Genomic DNA, 21486 nt, shown 5'->3' on the forward strand with positions numbered 1-21486 from the left:
AATTCCAAATGTTGCATGCAAACTTTAACACAGCGGCGGTTAACCCTTCTTCGCCCCCACGTTCCCTCTTGCTAAGACCAAAACTATGTTGGGGTCCTTCTGTTGGTTCCAAGAAGCATAAACTCCAGATTCTGTGTCCTGGTGTCATTTTAAATGTATTCAGATTGGTTTATATATCAAGTTGTTGAACAAAGCAGCTTTACAACATCTGATTTGGGTTTATTACACCTCACAGCAGTGATCTTTACCTCAGAGGCAGTTTTTCCCCAGTCGTCCTGTTGGCCTCACTGGGTCTACTTTATGTCTGACTACAAACAAGCTTCCTCTTGTTCAGCTCTTTTTGTTCTGGTTGTGATCACACCCACTGGAGCAGTCTGTTGAACTCATTGATCCTGATTGGAGAATTTAACTTTTCCTTTAAAGTCTGTGGGCTGGAAAGACTCACACTCATACTGACTGACGGCAGACCCTGCCCTGTAGAGTTAGAGTTTCCATGGCATGCGTTTAATTATCTCACATGAACTCTAATTTAACTTGGGTTTTTCTTGTCAATTGCAGTTGGACGTTTACTTTTGCCTACTAGCTTTAGCTCTTAAATCTGTCGACCTTCACACACTACAGTACTTTCAAAGTAAACACCTTTCTGTTACTCCAGGTCTAAAACAGTGTGTAGAGTTTCTGTCAATGGTTTAAAAATAGACTTAAACATGATGTAATTCACCTAAATATATATTTCCCTCATAGTTGTTGTCATTCTAGGGCATATAAGCAAGATTTGCACACTACCTTAAAGGACCAATATGTAAGATATTACTGATATTAAAATCATAAAATGACCTTAAGATATCATCAGACATGAAGAAAACATGTTTGTTGAAGTGCTGGCTTCTCTGACAACAACACAGCAGCCAGTCTCACTTTGTATGTTCTGATTTTGAGCAGATAATTGAGGTGATTTTAAGGCACTCCTTCATGGCCATTTTGGACGCTCCTCGGATTCCCAGGTAAACAGAAAAAACTATGTTTTCAAGTTTTTAAACAGTTTATTTTAAACACTTGGTGTCATTGCAACATATTGCTCCTTTAAGGACATTATTTGCTACTCTTAATAGAGAGTGTTCATAGAAATCATCTAACTTCACATTGACACTAATGTCATTTTCTGAAAGTTTATTATCTACTTTGACGCAAATCATTTCACTGGATTTCTTATCTTTAAATTCCAATTTGTGAAATTGTTACACACAAAACACCAACATTCTTATAGGCTCTATTTAAGGACAGTTTAAGATGTGTCCAAAAGGGCTTGCACGTCAGATTATTAATCTCTCTGTCTCAACCAAAACATTGGTGGTTTAACAAACATTTTGACTTTAAAGCAAAATGGCCAAACTACAAGAAAAGTAAATTTAAAGGATGTTGGAAAGAAGAGAGGATATTCCAACTTGTGAAAACACACAAGGGTTGAAGCGTTCCAAGAAGGGAAACAGGAGGAAAGGTGTTACACAGAAAATCTAAAAGAAGGGGAGTTTGTTCATTAATCCATTATATTCAGTCCCACTAATCCCCTGGGAGAAAGAACTGAGTGTTTTAAAGGTATGCAACAACTTGTTGGGAGTCTGAGCTTGGGCTATTATATATTCGAGTCTCAATAAAACAGCTCATTAATCAATAGAAAGACATTGTCATTACGGCACAATCTCAAAGGACAAGCAGCGAGTGCACAAGCAGAAACTTATGACCCACTTTAAGCAGACTGTGCATTATTTATCATATTGTATTCAGACCAGCATCATTTATCACTCAGTGACCCTTTGATGCTCCTCAAAACCACAGAGACCTCACTTCCCTTCATGTTCTGTTGGGGTTTTTTGTGTCGTTGCTAGAAACGTTCGCAACACAAAAACACACTCGGAGGAATTCCCCCGCACATCCAAACTACGCTTAATTGAAATGATGTGGTGACTAATCCAGCATTAAGAGTTGGCATCACTTATTTAAAAAGAACAGATGTTGAATGGGATTTCTCAGAATAGTTCTGGATTATCAGTTTATTTAGATGAGATCATTTTTGTTTACCAGTTAGTCCAAAAGGAAAACGTTTCTCGTTGGTAGAAGTTCAAACAGAAACTGTCTCGCTCTGCTCCATGGTCGCTAAAAACTCTCCTACATGGAGGAAAAGAAGTAGATTGGGGTTTCTGTGTCTTGCTCAAAAACATTTTGACACATCTGCAGAACTTGGGACCAGAACACGAGACTGCTAATTGGGTTCAACCAGTTTTACTCCTGAATCTGAAGCCCTGAAACTCATGACATGATAGTATTGCATAAGGAAGAAGATGGGGACACTCTCTTAAATGTCTCAAAACGTTTTAATGGATCACAACATTTCAACCATAGATCAGGACATATTGTTTTCCCGTCTCCATTGTTTAAAAATCATCACCTCTGAGAAGACCTCTGGTCTAACTCTATGGTGCCTTTCAAGCATGTGTTCAGGCCTATCTTCTTCCTCAGTCTGCTGATTTTTGCACTGTGCCTACGTGATGTGCTCATCAACCATAGACTGTAAATACCTCCTTTTTCTTCAGTATTGCATCAGCCGCCATTTCTGCATACGTGCCAATGAGTGTTTATTCATTCTGAGCTCAATCAGTCAGTATTTGTATTTATTATGAAACATAATCCTCAATGTGTATACTCGGAAATAAATGTTAAATCAGTGCAATGTTATAACTTGGAATTTTATGATCAATCGATTAACCAACAAGAATTTTGCAATTTTACCAGCGGTCACATGTAGTACCATTTTATACCACAGAGGGCGCTCATCGACTCACTAAATGATTATTACTAAAAAAAGAAGCCGTACTGTGAGGCTAAAATGAAGCGGTCAGAGTTTCTGCAGCTGGACTTATTGTGAATAGACTATGCACATGACTCCACCATGATCACTTAGATATGCTCATCTTTGTGAAAAACAAAAAAAAACAGTAGACCGTACATATATTATGGGGAGTATTTTATGAGCCGACAACTCACTCCTGAAAGTTTGCTGACAAAGTAAATGCATTCAGTGTATTGTGAAAAGGGCTCAAATGGTTTTATTTCACTTTAATACAGAAGTTTATGTTTAAAAGGAGTTTCGGCCATGTTAGTCTGGAAATGGCAGTAGCGCACAATTGGCATTGTTTTGCTCGCAGCGCCGTTAAATAAGGTCATTCATATAAGAGCGAGAGCCTTTCTGTTTTATTGTTCAAACTGTTTGTATTTCATGAATTAATGTTTCAAGTAACTATTGTGCTGCTATAATAGTTTCAATTAAATTTTAAAATTAAAAGAGAAAAAGACGTGCATTTTGTACCTCATAATTAATTATTAATGATTTACCGATAATTGATCGTTAAGGGTGTTGAACTATCAGTTAAGGAAAATGACAAATGTGCATCCCTAGTTAAAACTAATAAATAATATATCCATTTGGCAATCCTTCAATCCCTATTCAAGGAAATCAAATCTGAGCAAGAAAAAAAAAAAGCCAAGAAAATAAATGTTCAAGAGTTTGTTTAGAACAGGTGCTGCTCCAGTAAACATGCTGCTATCAACATTCTTTGAGTATGGCTCATCCAAAAAATTTCACCCTGACACATGACCCACAAATCCCAAGCTAGGCTCGATCACACCACACCCTCCAGCTGGATATGGATGGTTTTCTTTTCAAAACTATGTGAGATCTACTGCTGTTACCACACATGTGGACAACAAGAAGTCACGATGCCTACATAGGATGTTAACAGCTGTATGATCAACAGTGTGTCCAGCATTTCATGGTCAGTTCCAGGGTCTGAGCCACATGCAGTTCTTTTGCCTGTCTCAAGTTAGGTGTTCCTCTGCCAATGCAACACCTTCAAACCAGTGAACAGTTTGTGCACCGGACTTGATTTTGATATCAAGGTTTTTACAACAAGGTTAGTAGAGGACAATAGACTGAGTGTATTTACTCCCCTCTTGTTTGCTTGATACCCAGCTATCATTTATCTACAGATGATTCACGACTGGCACCAGCTAAGCACTTGGGTCTCCCGTGCAGACGATCCACTTGCTGTTGCTGAGTCGTCGTCACACTCAGGATGTGGGCTTTCATCAGGAACTGCTCTGAACCCCTTATTTCCTGCTATTAGTGCAATCCTTTTCAACAAATACAAGATCAGCCTTCAACAGATGTTTGTGACAAAGCAAAGGATAACGTGTTTTCATGTGCATTTACTGGACGAGTCATTCTTTTATGCAACAAGGAAATAATAGAGAAAACCACAAAGAGGTTCTGTTTTTACCCAAAGCTGAATAAACAACTAGTTAGAGGAAGACACTGCTGATTACTTAAAACAGGCAAGTCAATGCAACAATGCTGACATGATTAGAGCTGGGAAGTCCGGTAAATAACTCACATACCAGTGGTTGAGTACAATATGTCACATCACACACACACACACACACACACACACACACGCGTACAGTATGATCACATCCTGTTTTTTCATCCTGTTTATGAACGTTGCTATTGTTTTTTCCTTTCGGTATTTTACCAGATGCATTGAGTGTGTCAGAGGTAATAACCTGCCTAAGGCCATTGTGTGTGTGTGTGTCCTAGTGTTTGTGTGTTCTGCCACAGCTGTCCTGGGTTACAGAGCAGGCACCTCTGGAACCAGCCACCTGAGACCGACCCTTTTCATACACACTTACCTATAGAACAACGGTTGTAAAAATGTCACTGTAGCTCGCCCTTTCTCTCTCTCTTTCAATTGACTGAAGCTTGATTACATTTTGATCAAAAACATGTTGCAGCCAGGCACACATATACTACACACACACCGCTTTAAACCGGTGTATTGATTTACAATCCAGGACAGTGGAAGGGTAGTGACCGTGTGTGTTTTTGCGAGTGTTCATGGGAAGTATTTTTACTAAAACGAAGTGGTCACTTCCTTCCTGAAGGTGTGGTTTAACCTTGACCAGCAGGAAGTCATGCCTCCAAACTACCGTGTGTGTGTGTGTGTGTGTGTGTGTGTGTTGCTATTGGTGATATTTTCTCCATCTTTTTATACAGACAGGGCGTCCTACACCAAACCATCTGCACTGATATTTTCCAATCGGTGCATCTTTGATTTAAAGAGGAGGGTCTTACAATACTTCATATCTGATAGCTTATTTGAAAAACAGAGAACAAGGTTCACAAAGAAATCATTTAAAAAATACTCAAAGAAAATATGTGTCAGACCTGGCAATCGGAAAATTTGTCATTTTACATGTCAGCATCAGCATCAGTAATGCCCCTGATTGTCACAATATACCTTTGCCACATCTCTACACAGATGATTCTATTGACTTTTTGGAAGAATTAAATGGACAAATATCCAGACACTCGCCTTTTCCAATCATGAAGCATTTAGTTGCCAACTTCTTTACAATGTAGGTGGCAGAAAACTCTCTGAGGAGTCCTTTTTGAAACAGTCGTAGGGGCTCATTTTGGAGAGGCCTATAATGACCTCCAGTCATCCAGTTTGTCACTTAGGTATGAGCTATGAACTCCTCACTCTACTCCAGCCTTTCCATGTAAAGAGGTGATTGAATGAGGTGTGATCCAGGGACACAGCAGCCCCCTTCACTCGCACAGATGATCAAATAACCAGATTCTGCTCAGGGGACATTTCACATTGGCAGAACACGTACTGTACATTATAAGTCCACGTACCCTTTAAACAGAGCTCAATAACAGCCTGGTATTCAGACTGCCTGCTCACACTTTCTGCGTTGGCACCTGACATAACAGAGACAGCGAGGCGCTGGTTTTAGAGCAGCCATGACAGTATTTGTTTCTTTTGTAGAACAACACTCTTAAAAACTACTAATGGAGGGATTTAGCCGGTGTAGGTGGTAATTGGAGGTAATTCTGGGTATGTTTATGTCTGAGAGGGATAAACTATCCCATGCTGCTGGCTAACTTCACATCAACTAAACCTTCAATAATCCTTACTGTTCACATTTTTGTCATGCAATCTATTTGTCTGAGTTTGTCCTGCGACTCAATGTTGTATTTCTTTCTTTCATTTTATTCTTTTGATACTTTCTGTCCTCTGTTATTCCTGTTTTCTCACTTGTGTCTAATCCATTTGTTCTGGAGAGGGACAATTTGCTAAAGGGGGGTGTCAAGGTGTTAGGCCTCCATCTCTGTAAAGCTGCAGTCAAATGTGTGTGTGTGTGAGTGTGTGTGTGTGTGTGTGTGTGTGTGTGTGTGTGTGTGTGTGTGTGTGTGTGTGTGAATGACTAACTATGGTTGGTTAGTGGGAACTCTGTCTCCTTTGTGTCAACAGGCTCCCTTACTTGCTAAGGCTAATCACCGAGGTAATTACTGTTAAGTAGGCTCATAAATCATTAGACCTGTCACTCTGTTCATTACCTGGTGTGTGTGTGTGTGTGTGTGTGTGTGTGTGTGTGTGTGTGTGTGTGTGTGTGTTTACTCTGCATATGCTTGAGGTAAGACAAGGTTAATCTTTTTTCAATTAAGGTTAAAAAGGGGAGCTTTCCGTTGCATAGTTTTTGATTCTTGAACCGTGTCACTGCTTACAGACTGCGGTTCCGCAACAGCGCCGGAGCGAAGTTGCGCCATCTTTATGCCTTTGGACTGACAGTGCACTAACAAAGGTGTAATAATGCAGTTGGCAACTTTTTCAAAATGAATTGTGCAAGTCACTGAAAATTAAAAAAACACATTTGCTTGTAATGTATTAAAAATGCCAATACTTGGCAGCCATGAGAAGATATATCAGCACACAAAATATTAGTATACTACACTATATACCACAGACACACCTGTATTTGTTATTGGACGCCTTGCATATCATCTTCTGCCATGTCACAAAACATGTGATTGACACATTTGTGTACTTCTTGTCATACTGTGGCATTTCATGATCTACAGTAGTAGCATGTCATGTTACATCGTATCATAATTTCCTTTGTGTAAATTTGATAGTTTTTAAAACACTAGATGTGCTTTTATCTACATTTAGTTAAAATAATAACCAAGGATGACTGAAGTTTTCAAAGGGGCCAAGTACAAGTGAACTACAAAAAAGGAGAGGGAGGATAAAACCTTTTGACACACTGCATCATGCTACATTTAGAAAACACGAAAGATACCATTTATGGAAGTTTACCACATGCATGATTTCTTCCTGTGCGCTACGCTCTCTGTGCACATCGGCTTCACTGATCTGTATCCGAGTGAATCACCACCAACTACACATCAAACTGGTGTAAACGCAGTGAAAGTGAGGAATGGTTGATCATAAACTTGGACGCGAACATGTTTGCAAAAAAGTTACAAACCAAGAGAAGGGGGTGGAGAATAGTCACACCAGGCAAGCGCTTTTCTAAAACACACCTCTTATTACTTGGCCAGTGAAAAACAAAGTTGTGTCTGAAAATCATTGATGGTGTTAGTACAGGTCAAAATGGCATGTCCCAAGCTCAATTCTATTATGAGATCACTGAGAACTTTGACATTCAGTGGGTCCCATATATGTCCATGTTTAACATTGTATTGAGTTGCATGGGAATGCCTTTAAAAAGCTTTCTTTATTCGGTTTTACTGGTGCGACAAATTGAATGTAAACATGCCAGTATATATGGGCTCCCACTGATGTGTATGCATGTTGTCACTGGTATCATATTTCATGTTAAAGGCCACTATGTGCCAAGTAACATTTACCCTATAATAAAAAATAAGGTCATGCGTTTCCTTTATGACAATAAATACACCTGCATCACACACAAACAAACCTGTTCCACAGGGTGGAAGATCCATACATATAACTTTAGGAGTACATGTGTGTAAGTGCAGACAACAGGACAATCAAAATAGCTTAGCTGCTCACTCTACAGGTCATTTTAGGGGGGGTTGCATAGAAAAATGGAGTTTCAAATCTTTGCAGACAAAATAGCAGTTTGTATCAAAATGATAAAACTGCATTGTACGTGAAAATTGGGGCAAATCTGCATAAGCACCTGATTTACAGCATAAATCAGGTAAATCCAGATTTGCTCATGTAGCACCAGGTCACAACAACAGTTGTGTCGCTGAACATCTGGAGCATGTCTATGGTTTTCTTTACAACACTGAACAATAGTAAATTTATGACATGTCTTTAAGTTTTCTCAAAAAAGAAAAAAAAAAAGTCCTCCTGAAATAAGAAGTAAAAAAAACAAGCACACATGCAATGGCGATTGGTACCCAGTAAAATCAGCATGCGGAAATGAGCCCTCAATCAGGACCCCACGGACCCTTGCAGGCCCACTTTAACACACGCACACACGTACAAAGAAAAACTGAAGGCCATTGAAAACTCTGGGGAACTAATGGGTTGCCAGTTTGAGTAATATGGACCCAATTTAATTTTCTGTTTATGACTGCTGACCACATGCTGCATTTGTGTGTGTGTATACGTGCACTATGTGTGCATGTATGCCAGTGACTACTTTGACATATGCAATGGTTTTCCATGTGTTAAGGAATGCAAGTGGCCTCACTTATTTGTGTGCATGTGCGTGTTTGTGTGCATATGTTCTTTGTTGAATAGTGTGTATCTGTGTTCCCAGCGCTGACAGGCAGCTCATGATGATATTAGTATGAGGAATGTGGGTCTTAATGTCAAAGATGGAGACACTGATATACTTGGGGAACCAAAGAGGTATAGGAGGGTGGTGCTGAGTGGGAGGGCATGTGTCTTTGCCATTGTACTGCAGGGACGTTTGAAAAACAAAAACACTTTTGATTGTATTCATGGTCCAATCATTACTTTTTCTGTGTGTAACTTTAGCAGAAGGCTAAAGAAAGTTGCCTCTGATGCCACGGGTGATCCGGATGATTTTGATAGCCAAACCAGATGCGTTCGGTGTTGCATTGGACAAACTATGAATATTGCCCTATTGAGAACTAGTATGACTGAATGTTCAGAGTGATTTCTGCAGGTGCTATGGAGGTTCTAATATCTTCAGAAAATGTACTCAAACAATTTTCAAATCAATGTGCTCCCAAAAAAGCGGACACACCAATGTGCGCAATGACGCACAATCACACACAACAAGCGCGCATAAACACCTGTCCAGCAACATTTTAAAATGTCTTATGTTAAACAAAACGTGGAATATTCAGTAAAAGGCAACATGTCTGCCTACATGCCCACTTTCAATGTTACTGAGTATTAAGTTAGATGCGACAGAGCCAGTGGCAGGACCTTCCAACAAGCAGCAAGCGTCACATTTCGTTTTATGGGCGAATCACCCTGAGACACAGAGATCACTCAAACACAACTGCCAACCAACATGTCAACATGTGAAAGAACATGATTTCATTCCATATTGATTGCACAAGTGAGCAATGCAAAGACAAAATAGCCTTCAGCCTTAACACACAACTGCTGGAATATACGAGCTCCTACCTTCTGATGTCTTCATGATACAGTAATCCATTTTCTCTGCGGGGGCCATTGGTCTTTTGGTGTTGATCTCCAACAGTGCCAGGCGACAGGTCCGCCAGTCTCTGCTGATGATCCTCAAACTTTTCGTAAATTCACGGAGATTGCTGCTACATATCAGTCATCGTCATCTACACATATCATCGGTAATTTCGGGATGCTCATCAAAAGACGCGGACAGGTCCCAATCCTCCAGTTTTTCCTTAAGTGACGCTTGGCTACTAAATGTTTATCTGCCCAATACAAAGCACCTGTATGAGCTGTAGCCTACGAAGTTCACCACCACTCTCTTTACAATTGTTGATTAAGTACATCCGTTGAAGTAATACAAAATGATTTATTGCAATCCAGCCTTGTTACCAGGCCTCACTAGAGACCTTTTTGCTCCATCTAAGAGGAAGTGTGCATGAAGGTCAGAGTTCAATGCGTCCAGCGCCATTAGCCGAATTCAATCACCTGGTTCTGCTTTTTGATTTTTAATCTGAAAAACGTGGTTAAACTTGGTTAAATGCATTTGATTAGCAAATTGAATACTCTGAGTTATTTTTGTTTGTGTGTTTGTTTCTTTTCAAAGATATTTGAACTTATATTTGCAATTGTATGTGTGCCCAGAGATGGGAAAATCTCAGAACGTGACCTGGCTATTTAGAAGAAGCAATTTTCTGTGGGTGCATCTGTCCAGCGATGCTTTAAGTTTTCTCTCCTTTAAGTAGTTGTAGGACTACTACCTAAGATGTTGGGTTTTACGGTTTTTACGCAAAATCTCATTCACACTTTCCCAACATCTTAGACGCTTCATTTAAACTGGAAGTGTTACTGAAACGGTTGTGAAGGCTATTGTTTACGTTAAAGAAAACTTTGGACTTTCTCCTGTATCTACGGAATCTATTATAGCTCATGGCTTCCACCTGGTGGTCAAAACACAGATGGCATCATTTAGAATCTCCAACCAGAATAAAACACTGTAGTTCAAAATTTCACATTTAAAACATTTCATTCATTTTCACCATGGTGGTCATTGTTTTTGACAAACATTCATGACCAACTTTATCTTTTTATATTTGTTGTGATCCTGAGTATACGATTGATAATTAGCATACAAATAGAATTTCACTCAAAATGACCAAAATCTTTGTTACATTAAAGAAGAGATCGAGACTTTCATTTTTAAGTAACTGCATATTTTTATTGTGTTAATCAAAAACAATCTGACATGACATTTCACAAAGACCTCTGGGAGAATTACAGTGCACCATGTTAACTTTGGCCATCCACCTTGAACTTTCACATACAGACCGCTCTCCACACACACACAAACACACACCACTGCTCCTTTGCCACTATATACAAAGCTCTGCTTTCCCCCAAAACTCACACACAACCACAAGCACACATTTCTTACTTACACACACACACACACACACAATCCTCTCGTTGGAGCTATCATACCGGGGTGCGTCACATGGCATGGGATACAACGGGAGTGTTGATTTGAGGGCTGTGTGAACCAAAAACTCAAATTGGACACTGTGTTCAGAAGAAGTTTTCCCATTGGCTGTAATGTCTGGACAACGTTGAGGATGAGTCTTTTTCAGCAGAACAATGAACAATACAGACGTAAATCTACATTTATAAGAAAAATAAAAATCCACCACAACAACACATCAGCTTATCTTTGCACATAAATACATAAGAATAATAATAATATTCAACATTGTGCTTTCTTTCTCTCGCTCTTTCTCGCCACCGCACCATTGTCAAACGCGTTAGCCACTAACATGGTCATGCAATTTCAAAAGAGCACAAAACAACAGCTGGTTTAAGAGGGAGACTCAGGCAATTTTGACATCACTACCAATGTAAGTTACATACATAACTATGAATTTAAATCTATACGGAGTGGATTAACTCAATAACTCTGTGGCCTAAATTCAGTACATAGAATTACATTTAAACTTGTTTTTATTTGAATCTTTTGGCGGGAAATCCTGGATACTGAGTCAAAATGCAGAGTGTCCCTTTAGCAGGTGTTATTCAGTCAGTTCAGTTCACTTAAAGAGTTAATTACATCTCTAGAAAAAGGTATATAAATAACAACAACAATGATTCCATACATCTAATATCCACTCACAGACCGAGTTTGTGCTGCCTCTTCTTCTCAGGGTCAAAACTGACAGAGTGAAATTCAGTCCACTTCAATCCATGATACTCCTGATAAATATGATGCAGACACAAATTAAACCATCGTAAAAATCATATTGACATTTCATGAAGGTAAAAGATAAACACACACTTTTATCTTACAATGCTGGTTGCTTTCTGTCATGTGGATTAGACTATGATATAATGAAGCATCGTACCACAGGCAGGCTCTCAGTCTGAGCCTGTACACACAATAGACACTAGAGGGCAGGCTTCACACACCATGTCAGCACAAATACCCACAAACAAGGTTTCTTTACAGATAATACAGAGAGAGAGAGAGAGAGAGAGATCACACCAAGGACAGAGAAGGAAGACATAGTCGCACTAAATGTCCGTTAGGCAGAGATGACATCGTTAAGCAGCAAAAAGTCAATGATATCGAAGACTGCAACACTGTGTTTAGAATCCAACAGTACGTGAAGTCAGATGAAAGTGTGTTTGTTCTTTTCTTACTGATTTACTGGTTTTCTTTTCGGAGAGAGAGGTGCATTGTGGGAAGCAGCGTTTTGTGCATCGTACCATTATGAATGAGGCTTCAGTGACTTGTCCATCTCGGATTATTTGCATATTTTTTACTAATCACAAACAACATATGCATGAACAGTGTAAAAGCTCAAGGAGTACAAGTACGCTTTAGAATACAAAAGAGAAATCGAAAAACAAACCTCATAAATATCATGCTGTAGTGTACTGTAGCACAGCAACATGTGTTGTCATGCAGCGCCAACAATACTAGACACTCCCAAGATCTGCTCCTCTCCTTTTTCATTGTCTAAATGCTTCCCATCCAAACCACCATGTCAATCCTTCTCCTTAACAGTTATGCATGACACATCGGATTTAGCCAAACACATAACGAATGTGAATTTTAAGAAGAAGTTTTGGTATATTTCAAAAGAATAAAACGTCTCTAATAGGTCTGCTATAGGTCTGCTGTTGGATACCTCTCATCTAAAACTTGCTGCGATGTAATCAGAGTCAGATTTGGGCTTTTTTGCTTTAAGAGAGTGACTGCTTTGTACTCCAGCTTGGTCTGAGAAGTGTAAACATCTCATCCGTCACTTCATGGAATGCCAGTGGTCCCCATCTCCCTCCTCATTCTGTAGTGGTTTGGACCAGTTAAGAAATATAATCATATCTGCTCAGCCATAACATGACTGTATTGTGTTTTTTTGTCTTTTGTTGCAACAATGTGCCGAAGGAAACCCACAAAGAAACCCTACGATACAACATAATCAGTTCTGCCACATGCTGGTCTGTTTCACAGGCTTCCCCACACTGCTGAGATCTCCACCTCCTCCATCACTGAAATATGTTAACTGCTCAGATGAACTGTGTGAAATGTGACTGAAAATAGTTGCAGGAAGAGCAACACGGGAAGTTAAATAATTCATCCTGTTAGTTAAAAAGAAATGGTTTCAAAATCGTTTATGTGCATGCTCGTGCAATTGCCCGTGTGCAGTAACCCGTCAGAGACTATTATTTTCCAGTATATTCCAGTCATCACGTTTCTCCATTCCTGCCCGTCATGTGCAGCACTCAGTTCCATCAGTGGTGTCCATTGGCATGACATCTTCAGTTCACGAGGAATGTTCAAAAGCTCTGGGCCTGTTTCAAGTGGTATAGTCCAGAAGTTAGGTGTTTCATACTGTGAGCCTCTATCTTAATAAAATGTGTCGATCTCATCTACCTAAGAAAAGATATGCTGTGAACACACCTTCCATATACAGTCAGTGGCGTAGGGAACATCGGTGTAGGTAAGTTCATTCCCACTCCTCAAGTAACTGTACACTCGACTACTCTAGTGGAACAGTGTAAAGGGATCGTGCAGAATCAAGTTGGGCAGTAGGCAGCACATGCAGGGGCTGGCCAATGGGACAAAGACTCAGGGATCAGGGTACCATATAGTGGGAGCATCCATTGATAAATATACACAATAGAGGAGGTGCCGTGTGTGTGTGTATGTGTTTTTATGTGCGTGGGTGTATCTGTATGTGTGAACACCTCCAGAAGTTCTTAGTCTTTACTCTTTCAACCACTTTCCTCTTTTCATCTTGTATCAGTCAATCTTTTCTCCCTCCATTTCTTTCGCCATGTTGTTACTCCCCTGCGCTACGAGGCGCCCGAGGGTTTGGTTTACCATCGTGGGTCCGGCGGTTTCTCCCCTTTCTTATCTCCTGAAGATGCTTCCACTTCTTGTTAGCTGGGCGGACAGCAGGGCCCAAAGGTGGGACTTCCTTCCCTGGAGCAGGAAAGCTCTTATCCACTTGGCCAGCCTCCGCGTTCTTGCGTGCCCAAACTTGCTCACAAATCTGGTCGACAGTGCTGAGGTTAGGATGGTCCACCAACTGCATGAAGTCCCTGTACCAAAGCTTCTGATTGGACATTGGGGGTCCACCTCCGCTACGGGGGTCTAACCGGACAGGGGCATCTGAGGGTAGATTGGAGGCTGAAGAGGATGTTGAAGGTACAACTTCTAAGGTGATACCCAGCAAGGTTTGGGTGAAGCCATGTTCCATGGCGTGGCACTGGTAGATGCCAATATCTCTCTTCAGGACACGGCGAATCAGAAGTCCTCTGTCAGTCTGGAGGATACGGTCGTCTAGACGCACCTGGGAAACAAAAGACAGTTTCATTGAATGAGAACATTCAAGCTTGACATGTTTAATGTGTACAGCTTTAATTTTGTCATAATATTTAAGAGTGTCTTACTTCTACAAATGAGCTTTAATCTCAGACACTGGTTCTGACTTAAATGGAAAAGGTAGGCGAAAGGAGGCTAATGTATTAGCATAAACTTTATTGATCCTCCAATGTGGGACATTTGGGTGTTACTGCAGCTCAAAAACGGAACAGGAAATACAAACAGTGTCAACAGCAAAAAAAAAAGAAAAAGAAAAAAAAAGCCAGCTACGAGCAAGTTTACATTAATTGAATAAAGGAAGAAAGAAAAAAATACAATATAATTAAATAATACTAGATATAACACTTTGTCCACTTTACTTGTGGAAAGACAGATCAGATTAAAAAACACACAGTGTGCAGCATTAATGATATTGATGATTATTATAGAGAGTCCTGTTATGGCTCTTACAGAGTCTATGCTGGTTTAGTTTGACCAGAAACAGGTACTGAAGCTCCTTTTTCCTTTCGCTGAATTCTTGTTTTTTTATTATTAATGGCAGGACTTTAAGAGGATTACAGCTCGAATGATCTTCATTTAACAAAACAAATTCCTTCTCAGATCTAACTTCAAATCTCTCCATCCCTCTCACCTCTTCCCTTGGGTTCTGTGGATGTTTCTGGAAGGTCCAGGTCACTCGGGCCTGAAGGGATTTTGGGATACACTCCAAGAAAGAGCTGCTTCCCTCAACACCATACAGCTTCCTCTCTGCAGCGCGATACTTGTGGTGGTCTGAAGGGGGCAGCAGAGACAAAGACATTTTGGGTCTACTGTTGGACTGTCAGGACATCTGTTCAAAACTTGCAATCCATCAAAGAAAAGAACAAAAAGACAACAAAAAAGACAGGGCAAGACAGGACAGGTCAGAACAATGCGGAAAGGCCAGGAGGGGAAATGGCTTGTTCAGACCTTTCCTTTCCTGACTTGCCTCGTCTAAAGTGTATACGACATAACTGACCCATGTCGGACAAAGTGATGGATAATGTTTGTTTTCTTGATCTATGAAGACCAAATAACTAATGGAAAAAACTTGTGATGCCAAGTTGTGATGCAAATACCACAAGATTGTTGTAATGCATTAAAGTCAGGAAGTATCAGTACATTTTCTTGTATTTGTACAAGATTAAAAAAACAAAACAAGAAAATATGAAGTCCATGCTTAGGTCAGGATAAAACCCAAGTCTTCAAGAGCCCGCAACACAAATCGTTGGAGAAACCAGAGAGTATAAACTACCAAAGTGTCCCCTGCAGAGTGCTGTGAGGCAGTCTCCGTCTCATCAGTGAGAATTACCCTGGCCTTCATTATTTTTACACAACCCAGCTTGCATGCCACATGATGTGATCATATTACCCAGGAGCTCATTGAGTATGAGCGATTATCCACTTCAATTATGTGGCAGAAAGACAGATAGCAACAGAATGAGGGTATTGTGGTCTGGGGGGGCGCAGAGGTTAGCCAGAAGTGAAGGGTGGAGGGAATTGGGTTTTTTTTTTTGTTTTGTGTTGGCACAGAGACAGCAAGATGTCAGATGCCAAGAGTCTCTGAGTTGCAGCGGGATCAGACTGAAGCTTTGTTCTTATTTATTGAAAATACCTCTGTTGGGGGGGGGGGGGAGTTTACAAAAGTGTTCCTCGCTACAAGAGCTTTCATTGGTTAATTCTGAGAAAACAATACCTCCAGAGCAAAGGGTATTGGGGTCTCCATTCCTCACATCCTGTCGACGGAAACGTCTGAAAAAAGTGTCAACAAGAGGTTAACAGAATTTCTTATGAGGATTTAAGCAGTTAACATTTCTTGCAAATAGAGTATGTTTTGTATTTTTAACTGTAATGAACCCTAATTGGGTTTGGATTATTTCTGTCACAGACCTTTTGGTGTTTGGCAGATAGCGGGTACAAGATGTTCCATCCCAGGCGCAGTATGGGTCCCTGGCCAGGCAGCACTCAGCACAGGCCTTTCCATACACACTGCAGCGGTGAAGAGGGACCTGAGCGATCCCTGTGTTTGAGCCCAGATATAGTTGTTGCTGTGGGGACACAGAGGAGAAACAAACTTTAAAGCATTGGTTCCCAAACTTTGTGCGAAAGGCGAGGGGACAGAGGTGTGTCGCTGTATGGGGATCAGAGGATTGCGTGTGGCGGCGGCCAAACAGCAGGGGTTTTTTTGTTTTATGCTGTTGCTTAAGGGCGACATCTACTGAAGCAAATAGTCACACATTATTTTTTTAAAGTTCTGTCGTATAAACAGTGTAAAACACTTGTTTCTTCACGCAAATATATCAGTCTATTTAGTTAGCCACACTTGCAACTCAGGTTATAAAGACAACACTGACATTTTGTGTTGTTTCTTTTTTCACAGCAATGTATTCATTTTTTCATGTGGGTCCGACGGGGGCTCAGCAAAGGTTGGGACCCACTGCTCTGAAGTGCCGTTTTAGAACTGTCATCATCCTAAATATCTTGACACCCAGGGCAAGGGTCACCACCCCTATGGCCCTGACCTAGCTTAAATTGTAGCTAAGTTTAACTCCTACACTAACACAAATACTCTGTAGGCTGTCCTTGCCATGTTGTGGCCGGTTGTGGTATTACAGTGATGCAGCATGTTCGACCTTCTTTATCCCTACTTATCAAGCTCATCTGGCCTTACAAAAAGTTACTAGTATTAAAATTGCAACCACCTCCTGCATCATCTACTGCACCGCGTAAATATGTTCTTGAATCCTCACCTTAAAAAAAGCAAAGCGCAGCATGTTCTATTACCCAAAATATTTCTCTCCTGCAAACTCATCCTGGCAAGCAACACTCCTACACTCCATTCTATAGCTTTGCAAATGAGCATACTGCAGTCATTTACCTTGACTTCTTCCATAAACTATAACTGTTATAAATGCAGGCTTTTCTCCTCAAAAACATCGACCATTGCTGCTACTGTAGCTCCACAGTATACACAAAACATTGTCTTTTGGAACACAGCAAAAGATCTGCTGAGCATTTTTTTAATCTGCTCTGCCTTAACTTCCAAACATCCTGCATGCTGCATGACTTGTTCAGCCTTAAGCAATCCTATGCCCTTTGTTGCCCCTTCTCCATTTTATTGAGCTTGCTGACACCACTAAAACTAAGTTGTTGCTGACAGACATTACAGCACTGTCAAAAACGTTAATGGTCTTTGGACAAAGTTTTATCCCTGCATTCATCTATTCTGCCTTACCCTGTTTTTAATCAAACTAAATTCATCTTTTATTACTTTTTTGAATTTATCCACTGAGAGATTGTTTCTACACTGCAGCCTCTTTTTTGCCTCTGATTCTGCTCTACAACCAGTTTCCTCCTGTCAACTTCTGTTGCTGTCCTGACTGTTCTATTCTTAGTCCACTGCCCTACACCTGCCCTTCAATATTTCTGTATAGTGCTGCCTCAGCTTGTAAAAAAAGTGCTTTACTTTGGTTCAAAATCCTGCCTGCTGGGACTGTTGGCAGTGTACCAAACTGCTTTGGGACACCCTGGGCATTATTGAATATATTCTCTTGCTGATGAACATGCAAATCAATTTGATTTATGATCCTGAGGAACAAAACTTTTTCTTTTTTACCATCAGATTTGAAGTAGAAAAACATACCCGTTTTGATGAGATTTGCATGTCGACGATAGATGAAGCATCCTGAGGAGAAAGGAAAGCAATGAATTAAAATGTGACATATTTTCTGAGTTTATATACAGTCAGTACACATTATTTATTTTAAGAAATAAGCTTTGTCTGTGTTAACTTACTTTGAAGACCTCCAGCTCCTCCAGAAGAAGTTCTTCCATGTTGTTCCAGCTCTCCTTAGGAACATTGATCACTTTTAGAACTGTCCCTTTGTCTGTAAAAGACAAAAGAAACAACGACAGGGACAGTCATTTTATTTTTTCAATTTCCAACTTTAAATATAGTATATGTAAGTAACTTGCAAAGGGTAAAGGTAAAAACTGAAAATAGGTACATCACCTGTGCCGATGAACATGACATCATATTGTCCGTCTGCAGCATTGACTCTGTCTACAGCTATCTGTGTGAAGCTGTAGTCAACGTTGGTTCGAACAAAGATAGGCCGTCTGCTCATCGGGTAAACCGGGTTATACATCAGAGGGTGATGACGCGCAAACTGGATCACATCGTCCGGGAAACCCTTTGTGGACTCAAAGCTGCCAAAAGTCTTGCTGGGACACTGATGTAACAAGATACAGAAATATAAAGTCAATCGACGGCAGTAAGTCCTTTACTAATACAAACTTTAAAATAAATCACGGCTTGTTTTAATGAAGTGATGAAGCACAGAAAGTCTTGCAAATGGCTGTTGATGACTAAACGTTTATAGGATACATTTTAGATTTTTACAAGGACTGTTTTGATTCTATTGAAGAAAATAATTTGCTTTACTATTCAAAGGAATGCAAATTAAGTAAAGTGAAACATCATTTAGACTAAAGACAATTTAACAATTTGACTTAAGACAATTTGATGAGAAAATAAGAATTTGTAAATAAATGAACATACATATTTCACATTTAAAGACAAAATAATATAGTTTTTTATGGGGTGCTAAAGGCTTGAAGTAAATTTACTGTAAGATGTAAATTAAGGTGCACACACACTGGCAGGTTTGTCCCATACATGTTTAAGCACGACTTCCCCCCCACCCCTTTCTCCCTCTGTCCTAGAGTCACACTGCTTCAGGACTAACAAGGCCTGAGTTACCTTTTATACGTTATGTCACACGACACATGCAGGGCTTAACGTAATTGGGAAGTTTACAAGACAGACGAACTCATGGGGGAAACAAAAAGGACGCGTTGTTGAGTCTGCGTCCACACATCGGAGATCAGCACAGAATACAAGACAGCTACTGTACTTATCTGACTTTGTGGCTTATTTTGAGTCATCTAAGGGATTTTTCCTGAATGCAGGCTGTCACTGTACTCGTACTTGTGCTCATGCATGAACCGTACTGTGCAGAAGCACACACCTTTCTCGAAGCGTGCCGGGGCCAAAGAAGTGTACTTGAGCACGAATTGGCACAGTACGGATTGTCTAGTGTGAGTGCACCCTTCAACTCAAGTGATGTTGATATGCAAAAAACAGCAATTCAAAGCTCTTAGTTCGGAAATTCAACAAGGATTTTTTTGTAGCTTTGGTGAACAAAAGGAACTGTGTGCACTTGGAAAATCAATCATAAGCCAAACAGCATTTGATAAGCATTGGTTTTGTGACTGCTCTGTCTGTTGCTGGTATTACATTTTCACTGGTCAAAGCCACAGTCCAGCAGGAGACACTGAAGTGATTATGGTGCGAAGAATCACAAGAGAGATTTTCTCATGATCAAAGTCAAGCTAAGACTTTCATTCTAGGCTACTCAGATGTTATTAAAAAAATGCTGGAGCGTTCAGAACTCATCTAAAGTTTATACAGTAGATACAACCAGAGAAAGACTCTTGATCTTGGTCATGCATTTCATACACTGACTCCGCTTTCTAGGCAATTTTGCATAAATCACTTTAAACAAGATTATTCTTTTGGTAATTTCATTAGTTGCAGAAATTTTTTGGACCACAGTGAGGTAACGATGGCGTGAGCGAGAGTTTACTGTAGGCCAAACACAATTACCATTCTGCAGAAATACAATGGGGATTGTTCTGCTGTGGCAGTAACAGCTGAAGCTCTGCATAACAAATCCTGCTGACGCTACGGTTGTGTGCTTAGCAGAAAGTAAGAGCTCTGATAAGCACATATTGATTGGGAGGTTTTGTGGAGAGCTTTGGGATTAAATGAGGTCCCACACTGAATACTGCAAGTGTATTAAGTGTCTTTAAGTATAATATCCCATGGTTGTTGGACAATTAAGTACTGTACAATATGTACATACAGTATGAATAACAATAACACTTTTAACAGTTCAGTTTCTTAATTAGAAATATTATAAACGAAGGCTTTAAAACCTTCCGAGACCCCTTCATATAACAATTTATACCAACCATAGAAACAAAGTATTCAAAGAAAAGCTCATTAATCAAAAATAATGCTTTGCATTTTAAAGTTTACGATACTACTAAAACCATTAACAGAAATAACTATGAAAAGTGGCTTCATTGTATGTCATTATCAAATAACATTAAAAAGCATTAACTCATGGCAGAAATACACATTTAAGTTTGAGTTAGAGTTTTTATCTGGTTTTGAAACTGAATTAAATTCAATCAGGTGCCTCTGTATATCCTAAAAAACTAACTAGACCACAGGAAACAAGATGAATTATTTTTATTTAGTTATTTTATAACCCTGCCATCCCTGCTGAGGGGGAGGTGTCCTCTGTTCTGCAGAGCATTCTGCAGAAACAGGCAGAATTGATACGAACTTCTTTATTAATCTTATTGATGATTAAGTTTTAAGCTTATCATATGTTTCAGATTCAAAAGCGGAGTTTACAAAGTTATGGTTTTGATAGAAATAGAGTGCATAGTAAATGTATAATGAGTAAAAAGCTGAGTATCTCACTATGTCAAATAACAATGACCCGACCTCAACATTTCTTTCCAAAGAGCATTTCTTTTGTTACTATTTAACAGAGGTAGAGACACTTAACACTCAATGGACGAGACCTGACATACCATTCCTGGGCGGGGATAGGGGACTTTTCCCTGGAAGGGGACCCACTGATAGTTGGGCCCCTCTTTGTGAGCAAACGGCCCCAGGAAGGCCCTCCGGATGTCATTCATGGAGTAGAGACACACAGCTGAGCCCTTAAATACACTGCTGCTGGGGGACAGGGGAAGCTGGGTTAGCGACATCAAAACACAAATGGAGACACATACTCCTGCACGCACAAAATGAATGGACACTGACCTCGAAGTGGAGAAGACAGTGTAGACCAGGGGGTTCTTTCTGTCCCTGGTCTGCAGCAGGAACACGTCGCCTGAGGTTGGACACAAATGCACAGAGGTCAGGTTGTGGTAGTCCAGCGGTCAAAGGTTGAGAGAAAGATAAGCAAAGCCCTATGGTCCTGTTTAAGGACTTTAACGAGA

The 21486-nt window shown here is 40.1% G+C and overlaps 1 protein-coding gene across 3 annotated transcripts in view; it reads right to left on the reverse strand.

The window, feature by feature from the left end:
- Window positions 1-10695: 10695 nt before the first annotated feature.
- The window catches only part of sema3b (sema domain, immunoglobulin domain (Ig), short basic domain, secreted, (semaphorin) 3B), a 141206-nt gene continuing 130415 nt past the window's right edge, over window positions 10696-21486 (reverse strand). For all 3 annotated transcript variants that reach the window (XM_079359894.1, XM_079359893.1, XM_079359895.1), the window contains exons 10-18: window positions 21308-21377; window positions 21073-21217; window positions 18416-18635; window positions 18199-18290; window positions 18047-18088; window positions 16294-16451; window positions 16100-16155; window positions 15017-15156; window positions 10696-14353 (exon numbers count right to left, since the gene is read on the reverse strand). In XM_079359894.1, coding sequence (XP_079216020.1) covers window positions 13841-14353; window positions 15017-15156; window positions 16100-16155; window positions 16294-16451; window positions 18047-18088; window positions 18199-18290; window positions 18416-18635; window positions 21073-21217; window positions 21308-21377 — 1436 coding nt within the window. In that variant the 3' untranslated portion in view covers window positions 10696-13840. The remainder of the gene's footprint in view (window positions 14354-15016; window positions 15157-16099; window positions 16156-16293; window positions 16452-18046; window positions 18089-18198; window positions 18291-18415; window positions 18636-21072; window positions 21218-21307; window positions 21378-21486) is intronic.

This window comes from Symphodus melops (genome assembly GCF_947650265.1).
Source record: "Symphodus melops genome assembly, chromosome: 13".
Classification (NCBI taxonomy): Eukaryota; Metazoa; Chordata; class Actinopteri; order Labriformes; family Labridae; genus Symphodus; species Symphodus melops.